Source organism: Monodelphis domestica, chromosome 6, assembly GCF_027887165.1.
Source record: "Monodelphis domestica isolate mMonDom1 chromosome 6, mMonDom1.pri, whole genome shotgun sequence".
Taxonomy (NCBI): domain Eukaryota; kingdom Metazoa; phylum Chordata; class Mammalia; order Didelphimorphia; family Didelphidae; genus Monodelphis; species Monodelphis domestica.
In genome coordinates, this window is record NC_077232.1 from 89,300,312 (window position 1) to 89,314,178 (window position 13,867).

A 13,867-nucleotide genomic window follows, 5' to 3' on the forward strand; every position below is an offset into this window, starting at 1 on the left:
ATGAGACCTCATTATTTATAGAAATGTAGAAGACAAGATAGACTGGATGAAGAATTTAGGCAAACAAGATTAAGTGGCTTGCCCAAGGTCCCATAGCTAGTAAGTTAAAGTTAGATTTGAACTCATGGAGATGCATTACCTACTTGCCTTTGTACCATGTAGTTATCTGTTTTCTTACTATCTGCAATCATAGAGAGATCATATAACTACTCTCAGCCTCAGTTTACCCATATAGAAAATTTGAAGAATGGATCAGGTCATGGATTTTTCAGCTTTTTGTGTTATGATCCCCTTTGACAGTTTGGTAAAGGGTAAGGCAGCTAGGTGAGGTGGTGGATAGAGGATTGGATTTAGAGTCAGAAGGATCTGAGGTAAAATTTTGTCTCAGACATATTATCTATGTGGTTTGGAGGCAAAATATTTAATTTTTTTTCAGTTTTAGTTTTCTCATGTGTAAAACATGGGGATAGTAATAATATATAATATTTAATAATAACCTCCCAGGGTTGTTTTTAGGCTCAGAGTTAACTCATGTAACAAGCTTTCAAAAACTTAAAGTTACATATAAACTCTAGTTATTATTGTTGTTACTACTAGTAGTATGACTGCCATTACCATAATTTTTACCACTACTACTACCACTATTACCACCACCATCACCATTATTACTATTTCTACAGATCCTTTTTCAAAGTAATATTTTGAAATAATTAAAGGAAATACTAAATTTCAGCTAGAGATTAGTGAAATTAAAGATGTAATTAGTTTTCTTCATCTAAGTTCATAGATCCCCTGAAGTCTATCCACAGACATTGGAGATCCATGGACCCCAGATTAAAAACACTGAGACTAGATGATCTCTAAAGTATTTTAATGTTCTACACCTTATGATTTAATGATCCTACCTGTGTGATCTTGAGTATTTCTCTATTTTTGGCCATTCAGTAATTCAGACTGGAGAGTCATATGAGGTAAGATACTTATGGACCATAAATTTCAATAAAAACATCTTTAAATGTAACAAGATTAAAAAAGAATGAAATCTCATTTTCCTCTTCATACTTGGCAACATTTGATCAGCAATTCCACTCTCAAATCCAGTTCCCCATTGGATTTCCCAATATTTTATCCCTCAGGCAAAGGAAGCCAAACTAATAACCTAGCGCCCCCTCCCCACCAGCCTCCTTCAAGTGAAATTAACCCAGCCTACTTATTAAAACAACTGATGTTCCTACCATAGTCACTTACTCAGTTCCTTATCTTTAAAATTGGAAGGAGCAGACTAAGTAACCTCTAAGGTCCCTTCTGGCTCAAATTCCTATGATTCTATTAATCTGATACCTTACTCTGAAAACCATATGGGGCCAGAGAGTGAGAGCAGAAGAGATAGCAAGCACTTCATAGACTCAGAAGGAACCTTTCAGATTATCTTTTGTTAACTCTTTTATTTTACAAGTGAGAAAAGAAAGATCCATAAAGGGAAAGTGATGTGAAGAAAATGGGCATCTTACTAATTCCTTCTTTTCCCTTTTGTGGTATATTTGCCCTGGCAGTTTTTGTCCAGTTGCCAGCTTTGGAACCATTGCCACAAACTACATCTCTCACTTCCCACCTGGTCCTTTGGATGTGGTTTCCCAGAGAATTATGGTCAGACTTGGCCTTCTGCCTGCATTAGTGTCTCTGCTTGTGACATAGACTGTTTTCTCTTGCCCCGGGAGAGCTTTTCCTATCCAGTTCTATTGATTGTGTCTCAGAAGCTTCATCCCTTGTCTAGGCTGTGGGTCTGCTTTTATTAAAAGATTTGTGCCCAGGGCATTTATTTATTTATCATTGTGTCACTGTATAGGAAAACCTCACAACCAGAATGAGCAATATAGGGACATCTGAGCCCCAATTAGAAAAATAACCACACCCTTTTTATCAACAGGCTACAAGTTTATTAGTCTGGAACAAATCCTTCCCCTCTTGGAACTATTCAATTCAACTCAATAAGCAATTACTAAGCACCAGCTGCATGCTTGGCACTGTTCTATGCTCTAAGGCAGGGGTTCTTAACTTTTTTGTTTCAGACCCCCTTTGACAATCTGGTGAAGCATATGTACCCTTGCTCAGAATAAGAATTGCTGCTTACATTCATAAATGAAGAAAATGTTGTTTCAGCTAGGAAATGACCTTTTATGTATTCTATTCCCTTTGAATAAAATATAATCTTTCAGAACCATACTTTTGTCATAATTCCCAACCCAGTGAAAGATTCAAATCAGTGAAAGATTCAAATTTGCTTCCTTTCTTTAAGCTCTTAAGTAGTTTATTTTCTATACTTTGTGGCATTGTTTATAGTCATCTGAGGTCATGGGTTGGTTTGTTGGCTTTCTTCTTCAGTGAATTTCAGATTTCCTTCTCCCCTTTGTAATAAAATGATGATCTTTGTGACTCTTGCTAGTTGTAATAACTGAATATACTCTGGCTTGACTAGAGAGCTGCTAAGGGGAACCTTCAGGGATTCCTATTTGTTATGGAGATATAAGTATTTCTGAGAAATAGATACTGCTAGAGGGGTGCTCTGGAGCTATCTATAGATCACTAATGGCTAATAAATCAAGCTACTTCCTACCCTCCACCCATCACCTCCCAGTCTTCCACCCAAAGCCTTCCTGCCACCCTTTCCCCCTCCCTCAGTCTTAGTCAGTCACCTTCTAAGTAACTGAGGGTAACTGAGATTTCAGAGAAATATTCTTCACTCTTCTATTCTCAGGAAAGGGGCTTATTGGTAACAAACAGGATGGGGATTGAGGTGAAAGGGATGAGGTTTGTCCCTAATCTACAAGGAGAATTAGGAGGGTGTGGAAATGTCAGTCCAGTAACAATTGTGACAAAGAGAGCCAGAGAGATGGAGGATAAGTATCTTTCTTCTTTTCTTCTTTCTTTAGTCAGATAATCTCTGCCTGAGTAATTCAAGTCCAGACTGTCAAAAGACCAAAAAGGTCTCTCTCTCTGCCTGAGTCAGGAAAAGCCAGTCTCTTTTGATCAGGAACCCAGAGAAGAAGTTTCTCCTTTCTTGGTCAGTCACCCCCAGAGAGCCAAAGGCCCCAAATCCTCTCCTCTGGCCAGGCTCCCAATTGCCTCCTCCTGGGAACATTCCATTTGGAAACTTCACCTTGATTTTGGAGATCAGGTCCCCAGCTTGGTCTGCATGCCTGGCATGTCCTGCAAATCCTCTTTCTTCATGCCTCTTCCACACCTTCCTCTGATGTCATACCTGCTAATCTCTGTGGTATTAGACTTGATAAATTGATATAGAGAGTTTTCTCCTCCCTGGACATTTAAATGTCCTCTATATTAATTTTCAAGGATTCCAAGTATCTATATTTTATTGGCCCTTGTTATTTACAGCCCTTTCTTTGAAAAAGCCTATCATCCCCAGATTCTAAACTAGATTAAGAAGTCTTAATCTTGTCAATGACTATCTCTTTAGCCAGTTTGCTCATTTTCCAAATCTGCTTTTTTTCTTCTGAATTCTCTATCTTTGGCTGGCACTAATAAAAATACCACCCATGCCCTTAGAGTCCTCCTTTTCTTACCTAATCATTAGTAGGGATATATAGATTCTTCCTGGTAGTATCATATATCTCTGAATAAATCATCAGAAATGAGACATAGTTGTTCAATTCTCAGGCAGCTCCCTCTGTTTTCCAGATATATGCCCATGAAAACCAGCAGTATTGTCTTCTATTCATTCAAAGTTGACAAATGACTTATGCTTCAAAGGATATCAATTAGCAACCATCCCTTCTTTCTAGCCATCACTAGCTGATTTCTTCCTCAGTTGTGCCAGTGGATCCTCATTATCATTCCTTGGAGCATAAGAAGCCTTTAAATCTATGTATGTGCCATAATAATATGAGCTCTTAGTCTTCACTTATTTATTTGTATTCCTTTCTCCAAGATTTTTATAGATGAGAATTCTGGTCTCTTTATATACTTCCATTTCTCACTAGACATTATTTTGGTACCAGGCAATGCTCCAAGCCCCAACTATTAAGGATGCAAGTTTCCTCCTTGAACATACATCATTCTTTCATTCTTATCAGAGATAGCCCAGAGAGTAGAAATGTGTTTCCTTAATACACTTCCTCTTCTAGACTAGAGACCAAGTTGCATTTTGGATAAATGCATGTTACTTGGCCCTGGAAGAAACACAGAGTTCTCTCTGCAGGTAACCACACAGTCATCCTTGCCTTTCATATTTGGTTTAAGCAAGTATCACAGTTCCATGTCTTTCTCTTTCTTAGCTAAACTCGAGACTCATTATTCTAGCAAACTACCTACTTACAAGTTGCAAAAGTCAAGATTCCCATATAATGAGATCCTACCACTGTGTTTCAAATAAAAGTTGAAACCCAGATAAGTCCTTTTATGTTGCTGAATCCTAGGCTCCCTGGTGCCCCACTTGGAAGAGAGTTTCACAAAAGCTGACATGACCCAAGAACATCATTCCTAGGATACATGTAAAAATCCAATTGATTTGAAGATCCAGTTGATCTTCCCTATTAATTTCATTTTGGCTTTCTCTATAGTCACCCCTCTATTTCCCTAGTTACTATGCTCTGCCATTTGCATCTTTCAGATATCTCAAAACAATGAGTAAGCTTCCTCAAGCCTTTTCCCAAACTAAGCATTCCAGTGTCTTTTAATCAGCCTTCAAGACCTTTCACCTTGATGGCCATCCAACTTATAGATCACTGAGAATTGAACACAATACTCTGGATATGAAATTTGTGGAAGCATGGCTTAGTACAAAAGGATGATATCCCCCTTCTTAATCTTCCCTTTGTTCAGGAAAATGTTTATCTCTTAATGCTGCCCAAGATTACTTTAGCTTTTTTTTTTTTTGGGATGCCATAGAAAATGATTGATTAATTAATACTGATCTTAAATTCCACTAAAATTCCTCAAATGACTAACAAAGCATATCTTCCTTATCAGGTACTGAAAACAATCCCTATCAAATATCATTTTATTAGATTCATCCAAGAGTTATAAAGTGTTGTGATCTCTCTGGATCCTGACTTTGTCATCTAGCATATTAACTATATATCCTAATTTTATTCCATCTTCAACTTTAATGTACTATCAATTCTTTTATTTAAATTATTGACAAAAATATTAAAAATCACAGGGATTAAGGACTAATCCCTAGAATTAGGTCCTTACCAAAGAATCAAGCCCTCTACTAAAGACCCTCTCCAAAGTTGACTTTAACCCATTGAAGAATTCTTTGGATCTAGTTAGCCAGTCCTAAATCAACCTGTCTGTGCTGCCATCTGGATTATATCACTTCCTCTTTTTCACAACATAATATGACAGATTGTCAAATGTTTTGCTGAAATAGAAGCAAAATATAACATTCTCCTGATTTATCAGCTTAATTATCCGAAAAGGAAGTTAGCTCTCTTTTTCCTCCCAATAGTCCTGAAAAGGAGGGAGAGCTTAAGTTTTTCAGAAGAGGTGACAGGCTCAGAAACATAAAGTGGCATCACAAAGCTACACAATATCAGAAGCAGGATTCAAAATTAGATCTTTTGGCTTTGTGTCCAGGATGGTCATTCCACTATGGAAGAGCACACTGAATAGAAGATAATTGGCAGGTCATGTGCTTTTTTGATACCTTTGCCAGAATGAATTAATGACCCCAAGGAGGCATTTGAATAGAAATTTGAGGCTAGACTAATTAAGAAGTAGAGGAGGAATTTCTCTTAGCAGGGAAACAGAGTGGATGACTTTTCCTACATTCAACTGTTGATTTTATGACAGGTCACTTTCCTTTCTTCTTTTGTGAAGTTGGCAAATTTTAGACCCCATTAAGTTATTTACTCAGCCAGATCATGCAAACTCAAGGTTGTGTCCAGGTTACACATGTGCAAAGCATACACAAATGCAAAATAATACCAACTCTTCTTGGGAAGTGAAAAATTTTAACCCTGTAGTAAACTTAAGCATGTATAATTAAGCATTTCTGATGACTTTTGCAGAAAAGTAATACCCTATTGAGGAGGTAGAAGCTGGTTTAAATTTTGAAGTAACTTTCAGTAAAGTAAGGAGAGATTATATGTATTGTCATGGTTAACCACATTCTCATCTTATCTTTCTTGTAGACTGTTCTACCACTACAATAAAATTTTATCTCACCCATTGTTTCACACAATACTTAAACACTAGAGGGACCTCATCTGAAAGCGTTTGCACACACACACACACACACACACACATATCTGTTTATGCATCCATCAGTGTAATTTAAGTTCCTTGAGGCCAGGGGTTACTTTATTTGTGTCTTTCACTCACCATCACTTAACCTAGTCACAAAGTTTCTTTGGACTAGATACTTGATTGCAATAGTATCGGGAACTTATTAATAGTGAGGAAAACCTTCGACCATTATAGATCTGCAGATGTTCTTCAGTTAATATAGTAATCTGTGCAGTCACACAACCAGTTTGTATTAGAGGCGAGTCTTGAACCCAGGTGTTGACTCCATGGCCAATTCTCCATCTATTATATTATTTTACCTCTCAATAAACTTGAGTGAAATAAGAGGAGTTTAACAAAGTGGTTGTTGAAATAAATGTCAAAGGAATGTAAGGAACTGTCCTCTTAAAACCTCGTTTAAGTAGTTTAGTGCTGAAAAAGAATGAAAAAAAATTATTCTTCTCTTAAAGAGTCAACTCAGTTGCTAAGAGATATAAGATGTTACTGTTGTGATAGATGGTAATTTTGATGCCTGAAAGGAGTAAGAAAATAACTTTTCTTTAATTTTTTAAATGCTTTATACACACACACACACACACACACACACACATATATACATACATAAAATATATATAGTGTAATATAAAAATATAGCTTTCAGATGAGATTTGAGCAATTTGGGAGAGAAAATTAAATGTGGAATATATGTGAAGAATCAAACAATTTAATTATAGATGTAACATCATACTCCACTTGTATTGAATAGTTTGACATTTTAAAGCAAAGATATCAAACTTGGGCTGCCAGCTACAAAGGACCCACAGAACTCCATAGTGTGGACAACCAGATTAAAATGTTTTGTGAATTGGTAATAAAATCAATAAAGTATAACACAAGATAGAAAGGATTAATTTATGGTTTTCTAAGTCAATATCCTGTCTGTAGGGATTTTACTATTTTCATTGGACATATTTGGTTAAAAGGAACAAAGAACTTCTATTTATTAAAAGCTAGAAAATTAGAAGTGCAAAGGATATATTTCAAGGACAAAAATGAAGTAAATCATTGTGTTGAAATCTTAAGATATGCAGCTTATTATGATCCCTCAACTCTCTTGTACATGACTGCTTCATGACTAAAGAGGGCTATTGTTTTTCAAAAGAGAAAAATAGTATAACTATTTGGAGACTGAGAAATGATTTTTAAAATCATTGATTATTTTTGTTTTTATATTACATTTTTATTCTGTGGGAGCTCTTTGGTTAAATTAAAACAATTACACAAAAAATAACAATATAGTGACTTCATCTGAAAGTGCATGCAACTTTCCACATCTGTATCACCCTCCTCCCTATTTAAGTGTTTTTTAAATTAACCAAAAAGTAACATAAAGTATGATAATTTGATTTTGGATAGCTTGAAACTGAGATGTCTATGGGCATCCAGTTTGAGATGTCCCTAGGTAGTTTGTGATGTGAGACTATAGCTCAGGGGAGATACTAAAGTTAGAAGTAAAAATCTGGGTATCATCTTAGAGAAAACAATTAAACCCAAACAATTTGCTAAGATTGCCATGTAAAATAGCATAGAATGAAAAAAGAGAAAAAGAGGTCTAAGACAAAGCCTTGGGTGGCTTTAGAGTGTGTGATGTGGATGAAAAACCAGCAAGGGAGACTGATCAGTGGTCTGACAGATAGGAGAATCAGGAAAGATAAGTGTTATGAGAGCCTATAGAAAGGAGAATATCTAGGAGAAAGTAATTGACAGTGTTGAATTCTATAGAGAATCTATAAATGTGCTTTTAAGCAGAAAAGAGATTGCCCAGCTGGAAAGTATTACGGATCATCAATACAAGCACTTAGCAGAGAAGCAGCTTTGTGTGATTTACATGATCTTGAACACAATGCCATCAAAACTAAAGTCCAGATTTGTGAGCCAACTTGAGTACATGGGTTTTCCTCCCTTATATGCATCTCTGCCAGGTTCCTCTGTTTGTCTACTCTTTCTCAGATGCTGAATACTTTGATTAGAGTTTGTGACCCAAGTTTATGTGTGGATTGTAATATATTTAATTTTTCATTCACTTGCTTAGTATACAAATACTTTATATTGGTTTTTTGCTTAATTGATAAATAAATGGTTGTAATTTATAATGTAACATAATGATATTCTATTGGGAATTTATAATACAATTATTATGCCATGGATCTATGATGTAGGTCTATAATACAATAATAATCTATAATCATTTTCATGAATGTCTGATAGAAGAATAGAAATCCATTGGTGGGAGTCCAAGAAATAGAGTAAAGATTCAAGGGATTGTAGTTCTACTCAGGACTCAATACTCAATATTCCCAAGGATCCTGGGAAAATTTGAGAGTCCTATGAGAACCTACACTTTGCAGGAGGAGGGTAGTTTGAAGTATGTGAACCAATCCAGAGATTAAGTAGATGGCCACATGTCCTGATGAGAATTATTAGGTTTTTATAGAATGTGGATATGCTGCTCAAATCATTAGCATTACAGTAATGAGGATTTTAAAGTCAGTGTAAATACAACTCACAGCAATATTTTAATGTTCTAGTCAGTGGAAACATGTCAAAAGATGATGAGGACTTCAATATTGCTTTCTTTTTTTAAGGCTAAAAGCAGAAAAGTGATGCAATTCAGGGTGAGCTACCATACTATTTATGCATACAATCAGCATATCCATGTATGTATATGAAATACAGACACATGCATATGTGTATGATAGATAATTTAACTCTGTTATGTAAATACTATTTTTAGACCACCAAAATATTTTATTTCTTTGCCTTGAGAGATAATGAATTCCTCTTTATTTGGAGACAGAGATTTCTGTTAAACCAGGCAGAGGCTAGGTAACCAATTCTAGAGAGGAGGAGTCTCAGGTTACAGGGGTAAGGTGCACTAGGTCATCACTAAAGTCCCTTCTAAATCAATGATTCTTTGATTCAAATGAGTAGCACTGAATTGGTCAGAGTTCTCCCCACCAGAAATCATCAGTAAGGAAGCGATCTCAGCAGTGAAAAGTCCTCAATGTTGAGAATAACTATGAGAGCCTCCATGTCTTAAACAAGATCTACATCTTTAGTGTCCTTTCTGAACATTAGTTAATCTGTGCTACCTGCCTTTGAAATAGGTCAGGTCAGCATTGTTTTTCATTACAAAGGAGTTTAAAGGAAAAGCTAAGGAAAGAATCCAAAAATATTATTTCCCTTCTCCTATCACCCATATCTGTTAAAGGAGAAATGACAGTAACTCATGCAGCTAAGTGAGTAATAATACGAATGAGAAGATCATCATCACAACCATCACCTCTAACTAGTGTTTTACAATTTTTAAAGCGCCTGATTTTGGAAACAGAAATTGTATTAGGAGATTATTTGCTTAAACATCTTGTCTTCTTTTTGGCTTCCTCTGTATAAGATGTGAGTACAGTCTGTTCAGGGTGCCAAATTGTATTAGGGGATTATTTAGGTGAGAGATGATTTTAAAACTCAGCCAATCTCCTCCCTCCTTCCTTCCCCCTCCCTATTTGAATCTTCTGTTGGTCTCACTGAAATCAGCTCAGAGTGAATCTTTTGGTAGATCAGATAAATCACTGTTTCTCTTCTCTAAGATTTAAGTAAGGGGTTTATTTAAAAGAAGGGGAAAGGAAAAGAAGTTGAGGGGAGAGAGGGTTTGTGGTTTCCCTAATACTAAACAATTCCTAAATTGGAGGATGGTGGAATATAGTTCAGATATGGGAAAATGGTCAAGAGGTCTTGAAGATTCAAGTTCACTGTGATATAGCAGAGAGAAACCAGAAAGCAGGACTTTGTCCTTCCTCTTTTCTGCCCCAAGGCAAAAAGACCAAGATTTTCAATTTGCTCCTCCTTTTTCAATGGTCCTTCCTGGTCCCCATTCTAAATAGAATGTCCTTCTTGATTCTTGTTCTGGAGTTCTTGCTTTTCCAGCTCTGTTGCAGACGTTTTCATTTTCTCTCCTGCCTAACATTACATTATGGATATCCTGCCATAAAAACTGTGATTACATCACTGTTGTGCTATTTATTACCTTGGGGTTTTAATTTTGTCATCTATAAAATGTGAAGATTAGTCAAGACTAGGCTCTAAAGACCCTTCCAGTTTTAACATTCTATTATTTTGTAAAAATCCGTTCTCCCTTTGGAAACTTCCAATAGAGCTGAGGTAAGTAGGGCAGAAATTATTGTCCCCGTTTTTTGCCCTCATTTTCTGGTAACTGAGGCACTCCTAATTGGCAGAGTATTAGGTGTTATAAGCTGTTACATTGCCTGAAATTCCCAAAAGGAGAGTCTTTCCTTTATGTGTTAGGTATCTCTGGGAATTATAACAGAGAACAGTAACCTGAAAGGTGATAGAAGGGATGATCATGATGAGATACAGAGAATGAATAAATGAATGAATTCATTAAAATAATTAAACACTTACTATATATGACTATATATAGCACTGAAAATATAAATACAAAAACAAGGTAGCTCTTACTCTGAAGGAATTCATAATTTAATATGGCAGGAATTCTTGATTTGGAGTCCATAAATTTGTTTTAATAAACATTTTCATAGCATATTCTCTTTCACATTAGTATATTTATGATTTTATTTTGGAATACTGATTCTATTTGAGTGTGTTCTTACAACAATGACTACTAGTAAGTGTTTTGCATGATAATAATGATAAAATTTTAAAAAATAGTAAAAAGCAAAAAATTATTTTGATGACTATTTCAGTGTAATTTATTTCCTTTGAAATCATCTTTATGTTATTTTATCCACTTAAAAACATGATTCTGAGAGGGGTCTATGACACAAAAACAATTAAGAACCTCTATAACCCGGGGAGACACCACATATAGGAGGCTTCAGATGCAAATCCAATGGAAATCCAATTAAAAAAAAAAACAATTGTCCATAAAGAGTAGCAGTAGATAGATTATAAAGTATCTCTTCACTGTCATTTTCTTTGATATATCTCTATCCATTAAATCATTTGAAGGTGCTGTTCTTGACTTTGGTAGGGAGAATGTTACTTTCTTTTCTGAGTAGCTATGGCTCTTGAGGAGTTGGGGGAATAAATCTCTGACTGGTAGAGGAGGATGCCAGGTCATAATATCCCCAAGGACTGTTTTCTAGGACAGTGGCTTCAGGGGTTTCTAGAATTATGGAACATGGATCTTATAAATATGTTCCCTTTAGTGTGTTGTATGCCTAGTCTGTTATGTTGGCCAAGCTTTCTATTTCTAACCAATAGCAAATTATTTCAGTTATTGCTGTTTTATAGTATAATTTGAGATCTGGTATTACTAGGCTTCTTTCTTCCTCACTTTCATAAAATTATTTCCCTCGAGATTTCTTGACCGATTTGTTACTTTGGATGAATTTCATTATTATTATTTTTCTAATTCTGTAAAGTAATCCTTTAGTAGTTTTATTAGTATAGCCCTGAGTTAGTAAATTAATTTATGCAATAATTTAATTTATTATATTGGCATGGGAAATTACTATTTCTCTAATTACTTAGATCTATCTTTATTTCTGTAAAAAGTGTTTTATAGGCATAGCCATGGAGTTCCTAGGCACATCTTCTCCTTTATTTTAAAGAGAAAGCATAGTTGTCATTTATAAATTACTTTAATACTTGCAAAGAGCTTTGAATACATTATGTCATTTGTTCCTTGAAACAGTTTGCAAAGTGTTCTGACCCCTTTTTTACAAAGGAAGAAATTGAGGCTAGAAGAGGGTTAGTGACTCATTTATTATAGTAGTTGCCAAATGTCAGAGGTGTTTCAAACCCAGATCTCTCTTAACTCAAAGTTCCTCACATTTTTTCATTAAATAGCACTTTCCTTCCCTTTAACTTTCCAAAACACTAATTTTATAATATTGTATATTCTTTTTCTGCTTGTATCTTATTTCCTTCAGATAAATAGATGTCATTATGTCTCATAATTAAGTGCATGGACTTGATGAAATCTTTTCCCTGATGGTATTGTTCCTCTTTCCTTTACAACTTATTCTTCCTGTCAGGTAGAAAGAAGTCAGGCTCAAGATTTTGATTGGAAAATGCCAGTGACCCTCAGGAGCAGCATCTTTTACTCTCATTTGGTAGACAACAATTACTATGACTGTTCCAAAATTATATATATATATATATATATATATATAATTAAATTAAAAACCGTGTAATGATGACACAAAGTAATGAGAACATGGTATAATCACTGTGTCAGAGATGAAAATGTGCCTTATAGTTTCTGAATGGCATGTTATTTAAAATACCCCTGGTCTGTTACACTTGTGTATTTAAGAGCTGAACTGAACAATGAGTTCCCTTTAACAAATTGAATTTCTGGTTTTGTTGTTGCAGGAAAGAAGAAGGCATATAAACAAAGCACATAAACCCTAGAAATTCTGGCATCCCTCCAGGCAGAATCTGCTTCATCAGTGAGAAGAGGTTGGGGGCAGAACAATGATTTCCATCTTCTTCAAAGGGCCAAGCTGAAAATCAACCAAGTTTCCATCTCCATAGCTTTTTACATTTCAATGCATTTTCAGGAAATTATGAGTTTCCAACCAAGGGGACATAATTCCAATCAAGGGAACAAGATGGTTCATACTATTTCTTTTCTCCCTCCCCTCTCATTCAGTCTGTCTCCTTTCCTTCCTTCCTTCTCTTATTTCCTCCTTGACTACCTCCCTCTCTCCTGTCCTATCTTTCCGTCCTTCCTTCCTTCCTTCCTTCCTTCCTTCCTTCCTTCCTTCCTTCCTTCCTTCCTTCCTTCCTTCCTTCCTTCCTTCCTTCCTTCCTTCCTTCCTTCTTTCCTTCCTTCCTTCTTTCTTTCCTTCCATAAATATAGTATAATGGAAAGAGAACTAGAAATCTCACCTCTGGCATTTGTCAACTGTTTTCATGGGCAATAAGGAACCAGTTGGAAGATCTAGGTTTGAATTCTGAATCTACTATTAATAAGTTTAATGACTCAGGGCAAATCATTGCATTTCTCTGGGACTCAGTTTCCTTGTATATAAAACATCGTCATTGAACTAGATGAATCCTAAATTCCTTTCCATATCTCATACCCTTTCCTCTCCATTCCAAGGTTCCTTCTATCTCTGACATTTTATGTTATGAAGTATAAATCAGTCAGCCAATGAGTACTGACTATTTGTCAGTCACTCTGGAGACACAAAGAAAGGCAAAAATGTTCCCTGGTCTCAAAGAATATATATATATATATATATATATATATATATATATATATATATATATATATATATATATATATATATATACATATATATATATTATATATTGGGGGGGAGGAGTCATGTAAGTAACTAGGTATATACATGATATATAACGATTAAATGGAAAGAAAAGAGAAGGCACTAGCAGGTTTGTGAATTAGCAAGCACTTCTTACAGAAGGTGGGACTTAGGCTGAGTATGAAAGGAAGACGGTTTTTAAGTCTCTTGCCACCAGTATGACGTTGACTGTCTATATAAAATCTATCAAATTACAATATACTACAACAAGGTCTTACAATAAAATGAATTAATAACCAGGT

General features: G+C 35.4%; 1 protein-coding gene across 4 annotated transcripts in view; it reads left to right on the forward strand.

Annotated features, from left to right (window-relative positions):
- C6H4orf50 (chromosome 6 C4orf50 homolog) overlaps positions 1–13,516 on the forward strand; it is a 163,282-nt gene extending 149,766 nt beyond the window's left edge. For 2 of the 4 annotated variants that reach the window (XM_016423325.2, XM_007496755.3), the window contains exon 17: positions 12,667–13,516. In XM_016423325.2, the coding sequence (XP_016278811.2) occupies positions 12,667–12,705 (39 nt within the window). In that variant the 3' untranslated portion in view covers positions 12,706–13,516. The remainder of the gene's footprint in view (positions 1–12,666) is intronic. The other 2 variants (XM_007496754.3, XM_056802406.1) reach the window with 1 other exon arrangement.
- The last annotated feature ends 351 nt before the right edge of the window (positions 13,517–13,867 follow it).